General features: G+C 38.8%; 2 protein-coding genes across 2 annotated transcripts; both read right to left on the bottom strand.

Annotated features, from left to right (window-relative positions):
- Window positions 1-264: 264 nt before the first annotated feature.
- Window positions 265-24196, bottom strand: LOC110046200 (adhesion G protein-coupled receptor L4-like). Its single transcript, XM_089287159.1, has 28 exons — window positions 23733-24196; window positions 15552-15664; window positions 14881-15058; window positions 13658-13990; window positions 12670-12951; window positions 12030-12152; window positions 11757-11876; window positions 11267-11373; window positions 10884-11096; window positions 10711-10779; window positions 10120-10234; window positions 9418-9591; window positions 8762-8834; window positions 8349-8478; window positions 8163-8209; window positions 7615-7750; window positions 7116-7213; window positions 6759-6864; window positions 6154-6316; window positions 5364-5430; window positions 5069-5135; window positions 4831-4919; window positions 3803-3929; window positions 3395-3436; window positions 3033-3203; window positions 1910-2024; window positions 1410-1525; window positions 265-998 (listed from the first exon to the last, which is right to left on the bottom strand). The coding sequence occupies exons 1-28, from the start codon at window positions 23836-23838 to the stop codon at window positions 852-854; spliced, it is 3627 nt and encodes a 1208-aa protein (XP_089143285.1). The 5' UTR covers window positions 23839-24196; the 3' UTR covers window positions 265-851.
- Window positions 20186-23023, bottom strand: LOC149114544 (uncharacterized). Its single transcript, XM_089287356.1, has 2 exons — window positions 22981-23023; window positions 20186-22087 (listed from the first exon to the last, which is right to left on the bottom strand). Exons 1-2 carry the CDS (start codon window positions 23021-23023, stop codon window positions 21528-21530), a joined length of 603 nt encoding a protein of 200 aa, XP_089143482.1. The 3' UTR covers window positions 20186-21527.
- Window positions 24197-24962: the final 766 nt, after the last annotated feature.

Genomic DNA, 24962 nt, shown 5'->3' with positions numbered 1-24962 from the left:
CGAATTAAATGACGAAGATGACGGCAATGATGACGAAGAAAATGACAAACATAACAAAGATGGCGAAAAAGATGACGAACTGTAAGGCAAAAAAAAGTGCCGAATAAGATGACAAGACTGATCAGGAACAAAGATACTAATCACTAACATAAAAAGGTTGACATAACTGAATTCTAACTTGAGTTATAGTACCAAGATTGAAAGGAAACGGTACAAAGTTCTTATCTTCACACACGCTGACAGACAGGTCAAAGACGCTCTAAATTTATCATTTCTACATGTTTAATTTTCAATAAATTTATGTTAATAAGGAGATAAAACACCACTGACATAAATAAAGATTGCGCTATTTTTGCATCATACAAAACGGAATAATTTCTTAATTTACGGCTACTTGCATAATCCATAAAATTGGACCAAATATTATCTTTGTGCAAAAAATTTATCCAACGACTAATTATCAATCTCGCTCCACACTGAGTCCATGGACTTCCATATCTTGCCCTTTATTGTAACTAGCTCCTTCCCAGAAAGCTGAGAACGATTCTACTGCTCTTGTACATTATTGCTTTCTCCGCGAAATATCTTTAGCTGTCAATTCCAAGTTCAACAAATGCAGTTTTCATATTTTGTGGGGTAAACTGTTTCCACCAACGTTGAAGCTATTCCCCTCATTGTAAGACTGGAAGTTAGTTTACTGCGAGGAAGCTGGTTAGCACATGTTACCCGCATGCGCACAAGCGAGGTTTCTCTTTTTCCTCTCCCACCACGTATATTACGAGGCCATTCAAAAGAAACATGTAAAATTGCCTGCTCTACAGGCTGAGCAGGTGCTCATTTTTTGTCAATCTTCAGACCTCGGAATCGTTTTTAGTTTTGTCGAGGTTGTTACAGTCATTTAGTATAACATCCGGGAGATTAGGCTGTGAAGCACTCTCACAAGAACATGTCAAACCGGTTTCAACTGGTACAATGTCCCTCCCGCTTTCCTCGGAATTCTACAAGCAAAAAGAGAATTTCACGAGTTAAAAAATAATCGCTGCATTGAAAAGCTAATCTATAGTTACTAACTTGCCATTTTGGAAAAATACAGCCTTTATCTTTTATCAGCGACCTGTGTGAATATGTTCAATTACACAGCCATCAAATTATTGCAGTATTTACTATTGGAAATACAGCCACTTGGCATTGTTTACGGAATGACTCATTACTCAGTCTGTAAACCAAGCCTTCGTTATTGAAAAAAATGCTTTGGTGTTTGTTTGTGTTATAGATTCTGATCATGATATTCTAAATGAATCAACAAATCTTTGCATGCAAAACTACTTTGCAGGAAAAACAGATACCACTCCGCAAGTTGTCGAATTTAATTCACAACCAGTCTATTCTGTCGTAATTTTTTAAGTTACCTGTATCATTTCTGGTTCAAAGTTTTCTAGCTGATTTCCTCTATCAATCAAACTCTCGGCTGTTGGTGTTGTCGGCTGATTCTCGGTTCCCTCATTATTCTGCACACAATCATCTTCTGCTAGTTAACAGACATACGTAATGTTAAAATTAAAATTTAAGGACTTTTCGTGACTGCTATATGACACCCTACCACGCCCCGCACCCAAACTTTGCAAAATTGCATTGTTCATGTCAACAATATGTATAAGAAAAAAAGAAGAAACTTCAGTTTTCCGTAAAAAAATTAAAGACAATGCATGGAAAATAAGGACATATTTGTGACTGCTAAAAGAAACGATTGTAATCCCCGGGAATTTTCCAACGATTACATGTACAAAACCATACAATCTACCAAATTGAGTCTCTAAATATGATCTTGCCCGTATGACTAATTTTAATGACGCCACTTTTCGGAAATCGCAGCCGAGTACGGTAACGTTTCAACCAGTTTCCCTCTCACCTACTGTTCCATACATCTGACTCATTTCCATTGGTCGGTTTAATCCTTCTCGTAAAGTAACGTCATCTTCGCCAGTCACTATGTTTGTCCTTTTTTGAATGGAGGTATGAGTGGCCTGAAATGGTCATTATATACGTTAAAAAAAACAGTTGATTATACCATATGGAAGATGACTTAAACTCTTCCTTTAATCCTGTAAGAAGGCAGATGGTGGTAATCGAAATATAAGTCTCTGTTGAAAGAATTTCCTTTTTACCCTCTTTCTTTTATTACGTGGGTTGTTGAAACGCTGATTATGGATCAATGATCTAAGGGGAAGGAGCACTGGCTCCCGTTTTTGTTTTAAAAATGTCAGGCTCAAAGCCCGAAAATTGTTCGTCTCCTCCCTATAGTTTTTACCTAAGAAAGAGGCTCAGCTCGGATTTCAAACGGAAAGGTTAGGCTCACCATCGCTTCACACATTTCATACATCATATTTCATACATTATGACCATTGTATGTAATGTAACGAATGTCTAGATTCATGAAAACAGTGTTACAGAAATCGCGCCCTGCTCAATCTCCAAGGTAAACGATGAAAAAATTAAAAGGAATGCCAGTCTTTTTTTCCACCACTCTTTTATCTTCCTTTCCCTTTCATCGTTTGGAGTGATTTTAAGTTTTTTAGGAGTCGTGAAATCAAGGTGAATATGGACGACTTAGTGCAAAGTATTGACATGGTTTTCATAAATCCAGTATTAACGATGTTATATCAGGAGAGCCCATCATTAGGAGCGTACAACTCTCATACTAAGCCTTTGTCACGGCATTTTCACATACCGGTCTATTTTTAGGCTTCTTTTCTCTCGAAATAGGTCAGTTCCGGCTTACATGAGCGCGCATCGGTAAGGAAAAAATAGCTTACCTCACATCCGGACCCCATCACTTTTTCCAGTGAAATGATGACGTCAGTTAAAACTAAGTTCGTGCTTGTGATTGGTCACTGAGGTTCCTGCGGGGGGGGGGGGGGGGGGTTCTGAATTCGCGGTAAATTCAAACTAAAAATAGATCGGTCCGTGAAAACGCCGTGACAGGAATAGTGATGGGCTCCTGATTATATCCAACTAGACAAAGCATTGCATACCTTTGAAGAGTCTATATTTGATTGTAACGTATTTCTTCTGTTTTTCCCATGTCGTTCCTCCCACGTTCTAGAACGACTACATGAGTCTGATTTATTCCACAAGGGACGACCTGTACCGTAGGCCTGCGAGCGTGTTTGACAGCGGATTATGCGTAAATACTCTGCGCGCACCTATAAAAGGAATGGCAAGAAAATACAGGCCAAATTTGGTAACATAAGTTCATGATTATTCTTCAGTCCATTTAGCGTGTTAATAAAAATTATAAGAAAACTGATCTTTCTGAGACTAAATTGCACAGGATGAAAGAAACATTTGCGAAGCATAGGCGAATTAAGTGATATCTGAATGTAAATGGTCTTACCTTTTCATCCCCGACACAGTGAAAGAGAAATATCAAGAGTCCCTGGGAACAAATTATCATTCAGTCAGAATAGATGATTTCGTCTGGCAGGAAATAACTAGCGACCATAAACAAATCATAATGCTGCATAAAGGGCAAGTGAACTTAAAACTTCCAACCTTCAGCCAGAATTTGATAAAGTGAATTAACAGCCATGGCGAATTTGAAAAGCTGACATGTTGATCGTTCTTCCTCCAACAGAGGGTTAAGCTAGACACGTCAGCTTTTCAAAATCACTTCCGTGGTTACTTAACCTCCACGTTGAAAATTAACTCGGTGCTATAAGGGATCACATACTGTGTGTATCATCATTTCAACAACATGTCATTACTGTTGAAGTAAAATGGCATTTTTTGTAATAATACCTACCTGTAGCGTGTTAAATATGTTAAAGAGGTAAGCCATAAATATGGTATCTTGATTGACTACAAATACTCCAACAATCCAAGTCAGGCCAAGAAGACAAGAAAGTAGCGCACAGCCCTTAGACCAGTACCTGTTGTACACAAAGAGAATTATTTCATGTACTTTGATTGATTTATCGACTTAAGTCGTTGTATGATATTTTCCTGGTATAAACCCTGGGCTTATGAAACTCTTTATAAATATTTCTGCTTGGGGTTGTTAACGGGGAAGCATATATTGTATTATGAGAAACCCACTGTAATCTAAGGTTTCTATCTACTATTTATTTTATGTATGTACTATTTTTAATTAGTAGAATTCTACTAGTATACTAATGCAAATGCTGTAATCTGATTGGCTGAGCCATTGAACACGACTATCAGCCATTAGTGTGCAGTGGCTGGAGGTCGTCTAGAAAATGGCGACGTTTTTTCGTTTTTCCAAAGTTTTGGAGAAAGCTTTTGATGCAAATGGGTAATTAAATTCCTGAGAAGTCTAAACGAAGGACATTTACGGTTTCTTGACTTTTAAAGAAGTTGAAATTATTGAAAAACTGATGCGCGCGCGTACACAACTTCAAATTCAAATGACAATTCAATGCGAGCGATCTTTTTCAGGCGCAAAGATTAATAATACGTCAAGACATAACTTGAAACCGTTATTTGAAGTAAATTTTAGTAAGAATTCTACTCAAACAATTAGATTATTCGTTCTCGATTTCTATGAGGTGATAGTTGATGAGGCCTTCGGCCTCATCAACTACCACCTCATGAAAATCTCGAGCTCATAATCTAATTGTTAAATAGTGCAATGTTCTGTGAATACAATTCTAATGAATAGGTTAGGGCTTATATTCAAGTGCACCTGGTAAATGGAATATTTCGTTAACAGGAAGATGGGCCTGTGTTCCTCTAACTGGGGAAGGATTTATAATTAGGGCAATTATAGCCGTTTGCGCCCTTGTGTACCCATAGTCCTGCTCTCCGTCTTACCTTATTTTCTCGATGCTTGTGTCGCTATCCTTTATGCTTCCTCGACTTGACATGATCATAAACGTCTTCCCCAAGCAAATCAAGTTAAACTGTAAAAACAGTTATAACACATGATGAAAAATATGTAATGTTAACTAAACTATCAATCTGTCCTTCGGGGCTTCCTGTTCAAAGCTGTTCAGGGTTGTTTTGGGTTGTCAAATTCACTATTGATGTTTCACAGAAGACGCACACTTACCAAACACACGAGAAGTACCGGTCCTACAAAGGCCCAAGTAAAATGCCTTTCGAAAGATAACCAGCAACTGCAAGATACGAAATTAAAGCTATTTAATATTTAAACCGTAAAAGTAACCAGTCGAACTAACAGCTTTCCGACTAAGCTAAGACGACGACCACAAAGCCCATTGAACTCTCCACGTTAAATAAACGTCTAATGGTCCTAGTTATCGATCCCATCTTAGAACGACAGGGATCAATAACTTTTACAGCTGTGTTCTAGAAGACAACGACTTCACAAAAATGTTACTTACAATTCTTCTGTTCCGTAGCCTTCGTGAAATAACAAAGCAGACCCACCAACTATAATAGCTGGGACACCTGTGAAAGTTCAATAGACGCAAGGTTAAGAACCAACCATATTGTATTCCATTATTTGTCTCCTTGTCTTAGGTCCAATGAACTCTGATGGGGACTCCCATGTGAAAGGTCGGGGGTGCCCGTCGGAAAATTTGAATTAAACCTCCAAGGAGACCAATCTGAGCGTGGCTCGAACTTTTGTTTTTTGATCTCTTTAAGATGCCACTTAAAACGGAAATGACAGCGTTTTTTTATTATTTCTTCGAGTGCAACAGGATCGTAATCTCTTGAGTGCATCCTAAAAGATACCTTGAATTCTTAAACTAGCGTTTCGTCCAGAAAGCCCTCAGTCAGACCAAAATCCGTAATTTACACCCCTATTTGAGACAACACACATCCCCGACCTTTTCATATAGGAGACCCACCTCCCACCCCCCCCCGTCCCCCTCCTGGCCGGGACAGTTGACTTTCTGACAACCGAGCTTTATATTGAAGTTCAACTGAGCTAGTACCGCATAAATTCTTGTTACTTGAATATGACGGTGATTCCGGGTCTTGCACATCAAATAAGCACTCGTCTCTTTCGAGGTCGAACTGATAGCTTAACCAATAACGGTTGGCGCGAGGCTTACTGGAATGCTTTAGGGTGTTGGGTCCTTGAATCGCAACCGTGGGGCGAGATTAACTTCCACAGAAAAAGTATCAATCTTAAATTAAGTTTAATATATTACAAGGAACACTTACCCCAACCACACAGCATGAACACAGCTTTGTCTCTTGCTGACCGAGTCTTGGTGCGAAAGATTTTGACGAGCAAAAGGTAAAGGACGATTCCTTCAAGCGCCATCCAACAGAACGACGACAGGAATAGATAATGTAGCGTGATAGCGATTGTTTTACAGACAATCTGCAAGAAAGAGAATTGTTATTATTATAGTTATTAATAGCGACGATCAGTTAACACCGGACAAAATCCACTCGAATTTGTAGTAGAAGTTGAAAAAATCGATTTGAAACAATCTTATTCAACCCAATCATATGGTGGGAGAAACCTGCTGTGGTCAGAAGCTGTTTTATTTTGAGCAAATGAGGTTCACATGCTCAAAATGCCCAAATTTCGAAAGCCTGAAATCCTTGAGTTCTCGAACCAAACCTCTAAGAGAAAAGTATAGACACTTTCTACTGGCATAAATGCACCTTTTTTCGTAATCGCAACTTCGCTTCTGAGGAAAACTAGTAACTGCTCGTATTCTAGGGAACTGTTTTGGGATAATGCTGATGGGTTATTTTTCAAAGTAAGTCTCATAGTTTTGACGATACAACCATAAATATATATGCATATTTAATACCTTGTTTGCAGTCTTGGTAACGCCGAACAGAAATAAAGTTTCCGCCAAACCGAGGGAAAGCGCCAAATTAGCGTGAACAAAGTAACGGTGACGAGTGTTTCTAAACCTGAAAGGCAAGACAAAATTTTTAAGCAGTCAGAATTTTATCGCAATGTTTTGATATATAATATAGAGTATATCACAACAGTACCACAATTAGACTGAACTAATAGATGCGTCGTCTCTTGCTCGAGAAACAGCTAAGATTCGACCTGAAAGTGATAATTATGTCATAACTGTGAAGAGATGGGTATAGTGTTGCTGAATGGCTGTTAAGTGCGCACGCGCGAAGATTCACAAGCGAGTAACAGTTCTCACCTTAAGAACGCGAAGGTGAGAAAAGATATGGACAAAGCCAGGATGGAAATGGAGATACCAATGTACGAAATCAGGCTCAATGCAAACTGGTGTTTCTTCTGTTGATAAAATGTTAAGACATTCATCAAATATTCAAAAAGTTTCAATTGACAGATAAGCTGCGTAAACAGACACCTTGACTCTAAAACTTTGGTCTCAATGTCGTGGTTCAAAGATGTCATTGTCTTGAACTAGGACTCAAAGCCAGTCTCACTGTAATTTTTCTCCTTTTCGGACCTTTAGGCTTTGATAATCAATACGAGACGAGCGAATAACAAATTCTAACCTGTTTTAAACATTTTAACTGACCAAACTTAACGTCACAAAATCAGTGGTTGACAGGTGAAGCTCAATTAAAAACAATGTTGATTAACTAACAAGAATCTGGAAGTCCAATTGCGCCTACAGAGATTTCAAAATAAATGGCATTTGCTACTTGATAACACCCGTGAGAACTTACCATTACGTCATTGCCTGGTATGTCGATTACGCGCATGAGCACAGCAAAGCTTGTCAGATGGTAGCACTGGCACGTGGTATGACTGGAATTCCTCTTTGTCAAATGACAGCCTGCTTCTGACCAGAAACCGCGAGGACTACACAAACAAAAACTACGTCTAAATCATATCTACTTTTTGATTTAAAGATAGGGCTCTGTTTGCAACCGTTATTTTATTCGTTGTTGTCTTAAACAAAGCATGGGGATTTAATACGCCCTAAAAGGAGCCACGTCACGGTTTGTGCATCTTCAAAAATTTAGCCTATATAAATGTTTCAAGTTGGTCGTTTGTAATCCGTGTTAATCTTCTCCATCCGTAATCATCCTTGTTCCTTTATGGTTTATTATTATCTCTTTAGTGTTTTTCTATCTTGCAAACATTTATTTTCGGTGTTTCTTCAATTTAAAGGTAGTTTTGTACGTGGCCAAAATAACTCAAAATACCGTGATTGGGCTCCGTTAAGCGCAAATTTAATCGAATAGAAGTGAACAGTTTTCTGATAACATACCTAGACGTGTTCCAAAAAACACAGCTTGCTTGACCTTTGTCGCTATCCTGCGAGATAGAAACAATTACAAGCCAAAGATGAAAAAATTGAGACTAAGCAAATAATTCAACGAAAAAACTACACCAATGCTTTGACCCAGGCGAGCTGATTTCGCTGCAAATTTATGCTGTACTAGTTTACACCAACCTGAGTGTTTTTAAGAGTCAAGGTGACGGGCTCGTCAAAGCTGTTAATTTTCATTGGGTGCAGTGAAACGGATGTTATCTCTGACTCGATTCTACCCAAGTCACTTCCTTCTTCAGTCGGCTCAGGCGATCTGAATAGTCAAAGTACAAAAAGATAAAAATGAAAAATGCGGTATTCGGGTCAAATCACAACCGGAGCATCTCCCGATTTTCGTGCAATGAAGCAATCTGGAGAAGTGCTTCTTTCCCCTAGGTGTGATACTAGGCCAATGCAATGTTAGGATAACCCAGGCATTTTGTCAATTTGCTCAGCAAACAATTTACCGGTACCCATTTGTACCCCTGGGTGGAGATGGGCGCTGTGAAACTTAAATGCCTTTCACTTTGACGTAAACGTTTTTATAAAAAACATACCTGCTTTCCGCGCTCGGTTGCATCAATGCTTTTAGGTTACGGAAGGACGCAAAGGTTATATATTGAGTCTCGGCTGAGAACAAAAAGAAAGGGCAAAGATTTAGGCTATTTTTGTAGACTTTGGCGTGTCCAGTTTTCGCTTGCATGTCAGTAATAAATAAAACCCGCTCTTCGGCCTCTGAGAAGAACAAGTTGAAATCAGCGAAAAAATAGAGGTTGTTGTCACTGTCCTCTAAATATTTTTCTCATTCTTCTACTGATAAGAAAATCCCTACCTCTTCACATGTAAATATTCTAGCAGTTAGCAGTGAGTTTGCCAAGGTTTGAACCTAGCTATGTGGCCTAGTTAGCAGAGTTTAGGAAGTATTAATTCACAGCGATCCGAACTCCTGTTGGGAGAACTTCGAAAAACATTTTTCCGAGTGTCAGTGCTTAAATTTTGTGCAAGCAGACATTGGTGCAATACAAATAACAGTACACGTGGCAAAAATGAGTCTAGAACCGTTCTTTGTTTTATCTTGCGAGTAATAATAATAATAATACTTTATTTATATAGCGCTATTTCTATCACTATCCAATAGTGCTTTACAATGAGTTTAAGAATATCTCACCGTGCATGTACTCGACAAATGAGAGGAACACATTACGTCACTTACCTGGGTAACTCTCATTCTTCTGCAACATGAGCACGGAGCCTGGTAACAAGACGCTGCTAGACGTAACATTGCGCATGTTCCTGGTGACGTCATCTGTGGGCTTCGTGTTCCTGGATGCTGGTGGCATTCGCTGCTCAACTGGATCGCGGTCTTTTATGGCCTTAGCACTCAATACTTAAAAGAAACGATTACATAGACAGTAACAAAAATTAGCCACTGGCGAAACGTCTGAATATTGTACATTGAATTAATCGTAGACTGCATACAGCTGGACGCAAATAACAGCAGTTGAAGTGGTTTGGAAGGTATTGCACTGGGCACACGTTTGGAAAATCTTTCAAAAATCATCTAGTACGTTTCCGATGCTTATTGAGCACTACCCGAGAATTCTCCAACACTTATCGAGCATTACCCGAAGAGCTTCCGAAGAGTTTTCAATGCTGAAGACCATCGCCCAAAGAGATCCCGAAACTTATCGATGAATACCCGAAGGGTCAGGATACCTTTCAGACTCTACTGGAAGAATTATCGACATATATCGAGCACCATCCAAAGAGGTTCCTCAATTTATCTAGCATCACTTGAGGAGCTTCTAAAACTTATTGAGCGACAACCGAAGAGTTTCCCAAGATTACTGTTTACCCCAAAAAGAGTTTCCTATAATCATTACCCTAAGAGTTTATGGGTCAGTTTATGACTTACCAACGTTTGTTGCCTCAGATACACTGGCATCCCTTGTGAGTGCTGTTTTGGCCAAATGTAAAGCAACAGCATCGACTCCTTTTAAAAGTTTACTGGCTTCAGCAACCATTAAATCCTAAAATAGACAGTACAGCTATTTAGTTTATGAGAGCTATGGAGTTTCACAGCTAAAGCAGAGGGAACTGAAACAACGATTGAAAACAAAATGTTGTTTTAAAGATTTTAAATTCAACGTAGTGTCTGCCTCAACTGTGCAGCATCGTGATGACAATTTTATTTATATTTGAACGTATAAATATTGTAAATATAGATCGGGTTCTTATAAGGTCAGTAGTTTTTAATTTTTACTTATTATTACATTGTTATCAGGTCTTTCTTCTATTTTATACGACACGACACCACAAGCTTTTAGCTTTAAAACTTATCGTGTTAAAATAAAGGGTCTCTATTCTATTCTTCGCAGCTCATTGCAAATATTTTGGGCCTATGATAACTTCAGCAACTGCTGTCAATGGTACAAGAGTTGTTCGAATGCAAATTTTATAATAAGCTGATAATCTGTAAAGTTTCGCCTCCTTATCTTGCTCGCACCTTTGGCATAAACTTCCAGGACTCAAGAGCTTTGCTGTCCACAATGTTACTGGAAGACTTCACCACGGCCTAGAAGGTAACAAAGCATCCAAAAAAGACGTTACGCTCCAAAACACAGCGAGAATAAAACCCTATGGGTAACATAAGATAGATTAAACCATTGAAAGACAGACCTGAGTGATTTTTTGGACTTGTTCAGCTCTCTCGATTGCGTCAGGGTATTGTCCATAAATACTGTCCAGACTCTTCTCAGAAATCCTCTTTATAACGTCAACAGCTAGCTTGAGGTCACCAGTCTGTAGTGGAGTTTGCCCATGCGTAAGGACGGCGGTGACGTTGACAAGTTTCATGGCGATCTCAATGACGTCAGCGTCGGGATCGTCAAGCTATCATTAGTGGAATAAAACACACATTGATTAAGAAGTGCTTCCGTTCTAGAAACAGCTAGGAGTGGAGACTCTTATTAAAAAGCAGTTGTATCCTATTAATATGACAACAACCTGTATTAAATCGGTTTGTCCATACATTTGATTTAACGCATAGTTTCTAGTACTACCTGTCGAGAGATTTCCGTCATTTCCTCTGAGACGCATTCACTGAGGTCAGGAACGCTCCACACTGTACCTCCATCAGACATTTCTAGACAGGGTCTCTTAGCGATCCCTGAAAAATGGATAATAATTGCAATTGGTTAGTGACGGAAATGCTGTGTCAGCCATCAGGTAGGTAGTTAAACTTTCTACGTTCGTAGCAATCTAGTGGGTTTTTTTTGTTTTTGTTTTTGTTTTTTTTTTTTTCAAGTGCCCATACTACTACTTTTTCAAGTACGCTACACGATTGTAAAACAAGCGAAGAAAAAAGTAAATAGATATCATTATTCCCTGATCGCTTTACTCTTAGCAATGCATTGCTTTTGGTTTCATTTGCCACTCTTAGTATAAGTGTAAACCAAGTTCAACGATGACGAATTTTGTACGAGTTTGTACGGCGTGATTCAACAAGTTTCACTGACCACTTTTTCGAACAAGGATCTAATTAAAATGTACCTCTTACTCCACCAGGACAGGGTGATAGCGCTGTGTTTCCTTTTGACGTCATTGGCCACGTAATGTTTAAGTAGTTGTGGTTGTCACAATATGTGTGGTTGTCGTTGTCAACTGCTTCTTCTGAAACAAGAAAAGAATTCTAAATAGTAGGAATTTGCAAAAAATGTTGAGCCAAGCTATGAGGTTTTGCATACACAAAATAGCCTTCTGTAGACCCTCTTGCGGCCTTTTTTTCTCAATCGTTGCTCATATGAACTTATCAATCCCACAAACCTTTGCAAGTTTTTCCGTCACCAGTCCATCCCGGAAGACAGCGACAAAAGTAACTCCCTCTGGTATTTATACATTCAGAGTGATCGGAGCAAATATCGGACATTTCCAAACATTCGTTATTGTCTGTGAGAGAAAAAAAAAGGCAAAATAAACTTTGAGTCTAAACAGGACTGATTTTAAATTTCTGACTGAATGATTGAGAATTAAACCCAGATTACTAAGCAGATTTTTCCACCTATCGACAGGTTTCTGGAAAGCTCAACAGAGCTTTACACAAAAGCAATTATTTCTTTGTCTTTTTGTTGTGTAATTGAAACAAAACATCGTGAAATATATTACGTATTTTTTTTCAATAACACCAAAGAAGTTAAGACACTCAACCTTCAGTTGTTTTTCCAAAAGTCATATCACGATTTGTCGCGATGTCGTTGAAGTAGCTCAGTGGCGCAAAATTTTTCAGTTTCGTCGTTGTAATCCTGTTCAATCTTCTCCATCCTTAACTATCCTTGTTCCTTTGTAGCTTATTGTTATCTCTTTGGTGTTTTTCTAGGTTTCCTTCAATATAAAGGTAATTTTTTACGTGGCCAAAAATAAGTCAAAATACCTTGACTTCTTTTAATACGAAATATTTAAAACTCACCCATAGTGTGAAAAACGACTACAGCCGATGCGAGAAAAGAACCTCCATTCTTTTCCTGAGCCTGTACTTTGATTTTATACCTGGTCAGCTGATCAAGACCTGAAAGTAGCACTGATGTATTTGACGTCACTTTGTCAATGCTGTTATTGCTTCCCCTGGAGGTAACTCGGTAGGTCACGTGACTGCCTGCTGCCGTTATGGCATTCCATGAGAGTATAACAAAATTCCAGCCAAGCTTATGGGCTACAACTTTCAGGATGTGAGTCTTGTTGTTTACATGAGCTGTGGATGAGGAAAATCAAGGAAAGGGAACATACAGGACAGAGTTAGATTTCTTTCCTCTGTAGTACCGACACATTAAGAAGGAATCCACCGGTCAGAAGTTCGAGTAACAAGTGGACAAAAACTTGGTGCTGAGATTGTTTACATCATTTCGCAAACTTCTGTGAGACTGCTTTCAATATCTTCTCAAAAAAAATAATTCCTAACATCGATCAAATGTCGAAAACGAATTTTGAAGTTCATATGAAACATTCGAAAATACCTGGCGGTGAAATGAAACTGATGGTGAATTTTTACCTGTGTTTGCACAATTTCTCTGAACTTTGAAATTTATTTCTTCGAGTTTCCACGAGAAATTGTTTTCTGGTTATTATTTTAGGCAGCTATTTATATCTTTAGCGTCAAGAAAACGTAAAAAGGACTGTAAAACACCTAAAGTTATTCTAGTACAAGGTTTTTGTCCATTAAAACCTGAAATTCCTCGATTTCCTATCGGATTTCGTCTTGATTTAGAAGAGCTATTTCGAAAGCGGACTTCAAAAATCATGTCCAATTTTTTCCTTTCACAGTTTTAAGAGTTTTAAAGTAACATAAATTTGCTGAGTAAGACGCTAACCCTTATCCGGTGATTTTTGTTATTCTTATCACTGGTCTATAAACAGAATGTATTCAAACCGTTAGAAGAAATGAGGATTTCATCTCTTACCTGGTTTAGTCGGTAAATTTCCAATTTCTGTAATCAAAACCCGCTCTGTAGGGTAGGAACGAATATTTCCAGCCTGGAATGATTTGTGAACTTCTTTCACCAACACAACACTGACATACATGCGATGTGGAACCGGCAACCTTGCTTTAACCATGCAAGACGTTTGGTTTGTTTCACAGAGTAATCGCACATGAACCCGCCCCTTGGGTCTCCTCTCCATAAACAGTCTATAGATTACTTGGGTGGCCTCTAGTGAAACAGCTTTCCAGTTGATTTTCAAACCTACGACGCCTCCACTCAGACGTTTTACTTGCAGGGGAACAGTAAAACGAGCTGAAAATGTAATTCATAATTAAGTTGGTTAGCTTAGAACGGCCAAGTGACATTTTTGGTTGATCTTCTTTTGCAGGAATGTAACTTGAAGCAGTTAGGAGTATTGCGACTCCCCTTGGTAGGGATTTTATTCATCATTACCCTGAGTAACAGGCCTTCGAGTAGTAATAGGGCGCGAGCAGAAATAGTAAGGAGCGATTTGGAATGGTACCACACGCGCGGTGACATGGATTTTGCACTTCACGAGTGCTCTCGCGTGTTTTCTCGTTCTCTCTTATTACTAGAGCGTGCACTGCCATGCAGGCTACTGTCGCATTCCTTTAATATTTTTCAAATATTTAGGTTCAAAACAACTGGTCCGGTTCTTAGAAAGCTTATTAACTCTGATCCAGGATAAGTAAGCCAAGAGGTTTAATTTAGTCGCTTTTTGAGGGTTTTTATTAAATTCCGGGCCGGGTTGTTCAAAGCCCGATTAAGCTAACCCAGGATTAGCGAAAATCTTGATTTCAGTTTTGTAACTGAGGTTTTCTGTTTATATAGTTTGGCCTTCAGTTTTGAGTTTGAATAATCTCAAACTACACAAAACATTGCACAACAAAAATTAATACTTCGGTTAATTTTAATCATGGATCAGAGTTAATCAGCTTTTGAACAACCCGTTTATAACTTCTTGTCACGTTTTTCAGAAGTTCCGCATTACGAGAGTTTGGTATGGCAATAATCCACTGAACGCAATGAGTACAGGCGCAAGAGGTCTTACGAGCTCACCATTAATTCCCATAGCGGATTTCGCTAGAAATGCGAAGTAAGGAGGGAAGACGTTGGCTCACGTGTTCTAATAACAGTCAAATATATATACGACTTGATTTCCAGTGTAAAACAGAACTCACCATCTCTCAACGTCTTGGCCAAAACCTCACAGTAATGCTGCTCTCCTGAGTGATCTGTCGCCACAATCCTGAAGGCGTAATACGTTATAAAGTCAAGATTTTCAATCAACTTGTGAGACACTTCTCCAACTTGAAGCACGGTGACTTTATCTTTGGAATATAACGGCCAGTAATGAATCTAGGAAAAAACAATGAGGTAATCCATTAAAATAATGAAATGACAATGATGTTTCGTCGACATTTCGGTTAAGACTTCCCTGAACTTACAACTGGCGAAAAGCATTATTAAAATGACTGTAAACGAAAAACAAGATTAATTATTCTGATATATCACGTGGAATATCGTCTGATATTTCACCAACGAGGCCATTGACAAAATAATTTAAATCTGGGTATTTTCTGTAAACTGGAGAGCTAAATCATTCACCAAATAGACTAGAATAAATGTCATGAATAACAAGCGTTTATCGTGGTTTTTTTGTTGTTGTTGTTTTTTTGCTAGTTTTTACAAGCGACCAACTTTTCCCTTACTTGAGATCGCCTGAGGTGTGACCCAAAAAATTCCATATAAAGACTCATTTTCGCGCGTCAGTGTAAGCCAATCAAAGAAACCACCCGGATCTCTCTCAACAGACTTAAGGTACATGCGACATTACTAAATACTCTCTTACAGAGAAATCTCTTTTGTTCTGCAATTCGTTGCTCTTGCTAAACGTTTGCCACGTCAACAAAACTGTCGTCGAGGAGAATGCCATAGCAGAGCAGTTTTGAGGCTTTCCAGGACCTGAAATGAAACAAAATCTATGCATTACCCTTCTCAAACTCGTTTATTATTCATCCAGTTTAAACAAGGGAAATCATGACCGATGACCGTGACGGTGTTTGGATATCTGATCTTAATTAGTATAGAGTTTTTACGATTTTATTTTTCTGTTTTCTCCTTAGTTTTAGTTTCGATTGAGAAGATATATCAAACACTCAAGTAAGTGTTTGACCACATTTCCAAACACCTCAAAGTTCGTCAAAAATACTCCGCTGCGCGTCGTATTTTCAACTCTCTTTTCGGTGTTAGGAAATGTGGTCAAACGGTTTTTCGTGTTTGAAATATTACACTCTTTTTTATAAAAAAATTGTTTTTCTGGCTGAGGCTGAATATTCTTATTTTTCTGCCGATTTTAGACTGATAATATTCTTATGAATATTTCTAGATTATAGCTTATGACATTTCTGTTTTCGAATGTATTTAGTGTCTGGATGATGTTAAAGTAATTTTGAACGGGGACCGCGGAAGGGGAGGGGCTGGTAGGGCTACAGCCTTACCACTTTTTTGCTTGGGTTGATTTTTTTAGGGATCCAGATGACATAGAGAATGTATTAATTTTACCACTTGAAAGTAACAAAACGGAGGAATAGTGGTGACCCTTCTTGGCCAGATTTTTAGCCCTACTACTTTAAAATGGCCTCCGCGGTATCTGTTGAAGCCAGTCTGCAGGCATTTAGGCCTAATTTGACGCACATAACTTCTTGCAGAAATGTTATTAGCATCGACCATACCGGCTGATGCTGTTTTTGTTGCTTTTATACAGAATTTTTTTTATACCGAATTTTACACAGTTTAGTTAAAAACATGTAATTGTATTGTATTTAGAAATTTTCAACGCAACATTATATTCTTTTCCAAGCCTCAGCCTCGGAATTGTTCTTAAAATATTCTTAAAATTTCGCATATTTAAGCCTCAATATTCTTATGAAATATATTCCTACAAAAAAAGTAAGAGCGCACATCTTGTCAGTCCTTAACGCCGCTTTAATCAAGTAAATAACATTACGTAAGAAAATAATGCTCCTAAAAATACATGCAACTACATTTGATTGATTTGATTTGCAATTCACTGGGTTTATATTCCAGCGCGGTCAGTGGACTGGTGAAGACCAATGAGAAGGGAACTTACTGAAACATACATACTCATAGTCAATCTGGCCAGAGTGATTTCATCCATTAATGACTGAATCATTCTATCAATTATTTTATGTCTTTTTTCACGCATTACAAACCCTTTCTATGCCCACTCCAGCTTCCAAATTCGGTCTGAAGATTTCTTTCCCAAATTAGCTTAGTTTCGTGTGTCACTTTGGGCTGAGGTTATGGGGAGCAAAACTTGACAACGTTAATTAAATATATCGTGTTTCTGATTGCGTGTTTTAACAAATTGCTTGTGCTATTCTGGTACATGGCTCCAGTTTTAACGAACGAGCCTCCATATGACGAAGTCCTCGGTATAACGAACGACATTCTTCGCCCCAGCAGTAGTGAAATGTATGGAAAAGAACCTCGATACAACGAAACCTCATCAAAGCGAACATATTTATTTTTGGCAGTCCCTTGGCCCTTCGTTATGTCGAAGTTTCACTGTACCTGACGCATTGATATTCAACTAATTAGTCTACTTTTATCCTTAAGAGCAGCTTCGCCTAAATATCAACTAGACTTGGAAATAGCGAAAAAATCGAATTTCTTCAAACTCGCCCAGAATGAAGCCCTACGGGCACTAGTTACAAAAATGTCGTTTTAAGTTCGATAAATCAAAAATTATTTTTTTCTGCAATTTTTTCGTTTCGATGCCCCAAATCGGCCAAAATCCATCGAAAATGAGCGGCATATTCAGAGGCTCGTAAACTCAAAAGCAAAAATCTTCATTACAAACTGATTGCACGTCGTATTTGTACTTCCTTTCTTGTCTATTTAGAGCTAAATAGATCGTGATTTGATTAGAACTTAAATATTTGACGAATTTTTTAAGTTAACGACCCAAGACAGCTTTACAAGAGGTCTACATTTAGCCTATTTTCAAATGCTAAAAAGGCGTTCTGATACACGGCTTTTCCCGAAATGACTAGTTTGGTCTGAAAGAGCATTGTTTCTTCTTCAAATTACTGAAATAAAATTTTTGGGTAAATAAAATCGTGAGCGCTGAGATAGCGAACTAAATGCAGCACTTCGTCCTGAAAACGTGACCTTTGACCCAAGCGTAACGAAACCAATTACTGCAAGAAAACCCGGAAGAAAAGCAAACGTTCCGTTATTTTGAAACAATTTCTAGTGATATCTCTCCGAAACCATGATTGCAAGAAACTATTTCCAGATATGAAATCTTGCAGGGTCAAAGACGGAGCTAAAGGGCGCATTTTGACACAATAACTTTGTTTGCTGAGAATTGAATTGCAGTCAATTCCAGTGAAATTTGCAAACTTGACGTATGTTAGCCGATACTTACCTGAATATTTATATTAATAGAAGAGTCGTCTTCTTGGATTAACCTTCAAAAGAGGCTGGACCCAGATTTGGAAACCTCTAAAAGAAGAAATGTTTAATATTCCGTGACCTACCCGATGCTATAGATTCCATGCACATGCCAACCGCATGTTTGTCGTAAAACCAACTGAACTCCACTGACAGTTTCCATGGGCAACCCCAAAATAAACAATCTCCAAAAATGTAAAGTGAAATTGGCTGTCTTCATGAACAGTTAGAAGCTAGAGTCAAGTTCCATTACCTTTTAAAAATGCTTGATTCTACTTTGTTCACTCAGTCGTTACTGTCACGTTCGAATACTGCGTAGTATCGGTCACGCCAAAACACTACAGACCTTGCAGACTGAGTAAGTTTCCCATACAAAGTCTTGTACGCGTTTGTCTATTGAATCAAAAGTCAAATACTGCGCTTGTGCAGCCTGTGGATAAATGACAAACTTTCAGATATATTTAACACTATTTTGTAGCTAGACCCAAAAGAAGGAGTCACAATGAAAAGCCCAAACAAGTGTCTGCAGTCTGCGCGGTCTCCACTGTTTTGGCGTGACCGATTCGCGGCTTTCGAACGTGAGAGTAGTGAACAAAGTCGACGCAAACAAATAAAATCAAGCACTTTTTAAAGGCAATAGAACTTGACTCTAGCTTCTAACTGTTCATGAAGACAGCCAATTTCACTTTACATTTTTGGGGATTGTTTATTTTGGGGTTGCCCATGGAAACTGTCAGTGGAGTTCAGTTGGTTTTACGACGAACATGCGGTTGGCATGTGCATGGAATCTATAGCATCGGGTAGGTCACGGAATATTAAACATTTCTTCTTTTAGAGGTTTCCAAATCTGGGTCCAGCCTCTTTTGAAGGTTAATCCAAGAAGACGACTCTTCTATTAATATAAATATTCAGGTAAGTATCGGCTAACATACGTCAAGTTTGCAAATTTCACTGGAATTGACTGCAATTCAATTCTCAGCAAACAAAGTTATTGTGTCAAAATGCGCCCTTTAGCTCCGTCTTTGATCCTGCAAGATTTCATATCTGGAAATAGTTTCTTGCAATCATGGTTTCGGAGAGATATCACTAGAAATTGTTTCAAAATAACGGAACGTTTGCTTTTCTTCCGGGTTTTCTTGCAGTAATTGGTTTCGTTACGCTTGGGTCAAAGGTCACGTTTTCAGGACGAAGTGCTGCATTTAGTTCGCTATCTCAGCGCTCACGATTTTATTTACCCAAAAATTTTATTTCAGTAATTTGAAGAAGAAACAATGCTCTTTCAGACCAAACTAGTCATTTCGGGAAAAGCCGTGTATCAGAACGCCTTTTTAGCATTTGAAAATAGGCTAAATGTAGACCTCTTGTAAAGCTGTCTTGGGTCGTTAACTTAAAAAATTCGTCAAATATTTAAGTTCTAATCAAATCACGATCTATTTAGCTCTAAATAGACAAGAAAGGAAGTACAAATACGACGTGCAATCAGTTTGTAATGAAGATTTTTGCTTTTGAGTTTACGAGCCTCTGAATATGCCGCTCATTTTCGATGGATTTTGGCCGATTTGGGGCATCGAAACGAAAAAATTGCAGAAAAAAATAATTTTTGATTTATCGAACTTAAAACGATATTTTTGTTACTAGTGCCCGTAGGGCTTCATTCTGGGCGAGTTTGAAGAAATTCGATTTTTTCGCTATTTCCAAGTCTAGTTGATATTTAGGCGAAGCTGCTCTTAAATAGCTCGCAGACAACATAAAACAGATTTTATCGACATTAAAGAACAATATCTTTGTTCTTATGTTTTATCTAGTTATTGGGTGAAAATGCTGGGTTTCTTCTATCTGTTCCTTGTTCGAACTCCTTTCTGAAAGTTGTTTCAATCAATCTCGATCATTCTTCAGATCCCTGGATGCCTTTAAAATGGTTCTTTTTGAAACAGAACAGCGGATCTGGAGAGCCCTCGTGAAATTACCATCACACACCACGATAGACACAAGGGAGAGACTGGCTGGGCAAACAAACAAATCTTTATTGATGTCGTTCCGCTAAGGAAAAGAGACCCATGGGTAGGGTGGGCAGGGTCTTTCTTAACGCTACTGACACGCGATTGCTGACGAGCTGACAAACCGCACGCTATATATATTACAATGCGGATGACCGCTGACAGGGTTACCATAGTAATTACTGTATTTGATCCAAGTACCAAAACCCTCAATTACCATCACACACCACGATAGACACAAGGGAGAGACTGGCTGGGCAAACAAACAAATCTTTATTGACGTCGTTCCGCTAAGGAAAAGAGACCCCAAAGCCAGGAAAAGAAAGGTGGAATTAATGTGTGTGTCGCAGTTTGGTGGTGATTGAATCGAGGATTTTGAACTTTTCGTCATTTGACATGGTTAGATACACTAAATAAGCATCGCTAAGCCAGTCGCCGTGCGACTTGATAAACTCGGTAGGAGCGCGATTATTGAAGGCGAACGAAGCACCCCCGCGACGAAAACTGTGGGACGAGTAACATGTTGGATCCAACCCTAAGCTGGAAACTGCTCTCTTAATGAAAGAGTTATAATGGTGTGCTAAAATCGGCTGGTACTGATTATTGATGTACACACCAAACAGGGGCGAAAATGGCTCTGCAGGGACGCGCTGAAGATAAGCACTTAAGGCTGAAACGGGACATAGCGGGGACCTGGGTATGAGTGGAAGCGAGATTTCGAGAATACGCTGATTAAATTGTAGGGTCTTCGTGCGGGTGACCGAGAGGACAGCACCACGAGCAGAAAATTTAACACTAGAGCGCCTTAGAAAAAGGGGACTGTGATGAGAAAGATCGCCGAGCGTGCGCGGAACCAAATTAGATATCCGTAAAAAGGAGAAAAAGGCAACGAGAAAAAGCGCAGCCATGCAGGTATGGAAAACGTTGCCAGGGTCGAATTGGCGTGAGATTTGTAAAAGGATATCCACACTCATGGCGTGCTTGCGCGCGGTGAAATCGCCTAAAAGCCTTCTGACGGCCCGGTTTGCGAGACGTGTGTCGTAATCGCCTATAAAAGCGCAACTATAACCTAAAGACTTATTGATATGCGAGAGAATGCTGAGGTAATTCCTAACCGACGAAAAAGACTTGAGTGACTGAGAGAGAAATGCGAGGTAGGCCAGGTATGTGGCCTTTGTAACAGGGAAAAAGGGAAATTTAAAATGAGAACAAAATAACTGAAAAGCGCGGAGATAAGTTCGCATTGTCCTCTTGGTTGAGTCTTGGAAGGCGAGCGTCAGGAGCTGAGACTGATATGACTGTAGCGCCAAGCAGTCGTCTGCCGAGAGAAAAAGAAACGAGAAAATGGCTTAAAGAATTGTAAAGTGAAAAACGCTGTCGCTGAGTGCTATCTCGCAGAAATCTTGCTCCGCCAGTACAGAAGAAACTCGAGTCGCGAATTCCGATCCTAAATGGAGTCGGCTTAGGGCATCCGCAAAGGAATTAGCGGAGCCCTCAACATAGCGTGCGCGTAAATTAATGTTGTTAATGGCTAAACATAGCCAGAGCTCCCGAAGACAGTTCTGCATGAAAAGGTCTTTGGATCGCTGATTGTTAATAGCGTGGACAGTGGCCTCATTGTCGACCAAGAGTTCCAAAGTGAGCCCTTGAAGTTTGCTATGCCAGGTCTTCACGGCGACAACGACAGTTAGTAATTCCAGCTGATTGATGTGGAGACGCTGCTGCAAGATGTCGTCCGGAAACTTGCAGTGGAAAAATTCGCCGAAACAAACGGCTCCACAGCCGGTAAGGCAAGCGTCCGTAGCAAAAAGGTGAGGATTGGAGACGACAATGTCAGTTGGAATTACTGAGACACCATTGAAATGTTGCAAGAAAAACATCCACCATTGGAGATCAGATCGAACGTCATCTGGGATATATTACAATGCGGATGACCGCTGACAGGGTTACCATAGTAATTACTGTATTTGATCCAAGTACCAAAACCCTCCCTAACGAGTAGTCACTTAAGCTAAGATCCTAAAACATCCACTACAAAACTGTGACCTACTAGTTCAAGTTACAGCTATTTTAGGAGCTCTTGTATAGTTTTACCAGTCAAAGCAAAGTTTGTCAAACAGTTTTCTTACAAAACAACTGACTACCTTTTTTTTAATAGCCAATAAATTTCTCAAACTCATACACAACCTTTGACTTCTCCAACATAGGCTTTACGCTCATAAAGCTACCAACAGAAACCTCAGACAGTCGAAAATCCGGCTTAGGAAATCATGGCGTATACATAGTCTTGATGTGCATTTTGTACGACATACTTGTAATGTTTCGCTGAGCTTTTAATAGTCTTTCAGGAGGGAAATCTTGGCCACAAAGGATTAGTTAACGGGTGGAACAATTGACTTTGAAAATCCTGGGCGAGTTTATTTCGCCCACTCTCATCTGATTCAATCAAAAATAATTACACTGTTGTTAGTTCAGTTCAGTGAATTTATTCACTTGTGAAACAGCGAACTACTTGATATGATTCAGCCGCAAATGGAAAGTAATGTCATCAAGAAATAGAAACTAGTTTTTTGTGCCATACAAATGATCTTGAGCGCCATCAGAATATCTTTTTCTAGTTATGTTAAAACTTTTCAGTTACTTTATTGATTGATTCACGGTTATTTTTTTGGTCAGTATATTTAAAGCTTCCAATCAATCATTCAATCGTTTTCCATATGTTTTTGTGTTCGTGCTAATTTTACCTAAGGGAATTTTTAAAACCCATTAGCTTTGCTCGTCAATTTCGGTCTAATCTCGCACCAGCTCCATTTAAGGAAAACCTTACGCAGCCAACTGGTATCATATTGTTCGTGAACTTTCGATCCAACCTCACTATCAACATAACCGTGCGAGAACTGAGCAAAATTTATATATTCAGTATAATACATAGTTCGTTCTGGTTGAATAATTTAATCGGCGTAAAATTTACCGGTTGATTGTTGGTTAAAGTCACGACAAAGTGTAAATCTTTAGGTAAACTTATTCAATGGGTGTAGATAGTTTCCAAGCTCGTCTCAGCTACACAGTGTAAACATAACTGGCCAGTGCGCGTAGCATGTTTACAGTCAGTCGAAAAATAGTGATCAGATATAAGCGACAGCTATCTTTTTGTTTTATCTTTGTAACCAATATGACAATTCTCGATTAAATTTCTGTCATGTCCTTAGAAGAAAAGAAAATTATAAACAAACATAAACATGGGATGACAGAGGCCATTTCTCTTAATGCTGGTCCAGTTTTTGTAGTGCAGTGCGGCTCGAGAACTGATTAAGAATAAATCCCATGATTTGCAATTTTCTGCCGGAATATCCAGCAACTTTACATCAATTTACTACTAAAGCATGTTTGTAATTTCCAGTATTTTAAACAGTGTTTCAAAGCAAAACAAAACGGAGTGCATTATTATGTCAAAATTTTCGAATAGCAGGCTTGTAAGGTTAAAACGAGAACTTTATGAATTGTGTTGATACAAATTATAATACAAGAAATTGAGTTATTTTAGACGTATTTACCATTTTGTTTGACTCCTGAAGCCCTGACTGTTCCTCTAAACGTTGACGTCATTATTATAGGCATGAACCACAGATAAACACAAACTTGTAGAATTCTTGTAGCCATTAGTAGCTTCACTGTCAATCCAAACTTCGGTTATTTTTGTCGCTTTCTTTTAGCTCCACAATTAGACTCTCCGTCAGGCCCGGCGGGCAAGTCAGTTGACTGTTCAATAAGCGATCTTGATGAGGAATAAATATGTTTTGCCCGCAACATAGAAGACTGCTTCAAATGTGAAGCGACCAGATCGTCCAAAAACCCAGTGAAAAACAAGCTGAAAGTTCTAACACAAGAACTAATTGGTTCGCAGCTAAGTTCTTTCAAAAATAAATGAAGCGACCCGTGTCCGACCACTATCTGTCACTACGTGATTTCAATATCTTTGGCATGTCGCTTCATGTCAGCCGCCTGAGTAATCACCATTAGTTAAGAGAAAGGTCATTTGAAAGCGAATTATATAATGCGACAAAAGCATTTACGCGATATAAGGTTTTGATTCTTCCTTGCGGTTTCCGGCGAGGTGACGCCCATATAAAACAAGGAAAACAAAATCATTCTTCTTCATGTTATGCCATGGTGTGCCAGCCATAACGGTAATTGATTATATATTTACCTTCTGTAATGATATGTGTTTTTTTATTACCTGATATACAGTCACCTATTCTATCATGGTGTTCTAAACGAGCAAAGGTTATCTAAAAACATTCTTTTGAACGACTAGATTTTTCTTCATACTTTTTTTTCTGACCAATCAGATCGATATGTTATGTATATGAGCGCTTTTCCGAGTTGGCTTTTGCCTCTTTGTTTAACGACGCCTTCGTGCAAAGCCATTCACTTTCATGAAATCAAGCTCATTTTCACACGAATCGTTTTCTGTACGCGAGAAGTTGTTTTGAAACAGAGGCCACAACAACTTGGAAATGGCCCATGAACGTTGCATTTTGATTTCCAAGGTCACACTTACATTTTTATGTACATTTTCTTTCCTTATCCTACCAGAAATGTTATTTTTGCTGAAAGCTTCTTTCCTGGAATGAAACCTTTTTAATCCTAGTGACCTTTTTTTTTATAATAAGATTTGCAGAGTAAGACTTTAATCCCGCCTTGATGAGGACTGAAGAAGTTAAATTTGATATATATCTGGCTTCAAATAGTCATATTTATTTAGAAAAATGTATATTTTGACT

The sequence above is a fragment of the Orbicella faveolata genome, unplaced genomic scaffold, assembly GCF_042242905.1.
Source record: "Orbicella faveolata isolate gen_17 unplaced genomic scaffold, um_ofav_v1 contig_14, whole genome shotgun sequence".
Taxonomy (NCBI): Eukaryota; Metazoa; Cnidaria; class Anthozoa; order Scleractinia; family Merulinidae; genus Orbicella; species Orbicella faveolata.
The sequence above is the reverse complement of the archived record's forward strand: the minus strand, read 5'-3'. Positions and strand labels throughout refer to the sequence as shown.

Bases quoted from the DNA above. Each gene is read 5' to 3' on its own strand.
- LOC110046200 (XM_089287159.1), bottom strand. From the start codon at position 23,838: ATGGCTACAAGAATTCTACAAGTTTGTGTTTATCTGTGGTTCATGCCT. The intron at 13,991-14,880 runs GTGAGTTCTGTT...TTACATTTTCAG, and splicing joins GGCCAAGACGTTGAGAGATG to CTCGTTTTACTGTTCCCCTG. The intron at 8,835-9,417 runs GTAAGTGACGTA...TTTTGTTCTCAG, and splicing joins GAAGAATGAGAGTTACCCAG to CCGAGACTCAATATATAACC.
- LOC149114544 (XM_089287356.1), bottom strand. From the start codon at position 23,023: ATGATACCAGTTGGCTGCGTAAGGTTTTCCTTAAATGGAGCTG. The intron at 22,088-22,980 runs GTGCGAGATTAG...AATATATCCCAG, and splicing joins GTTTTCCTTAAATGGAGCTG to ATGACGTTCGATCTGATCTC.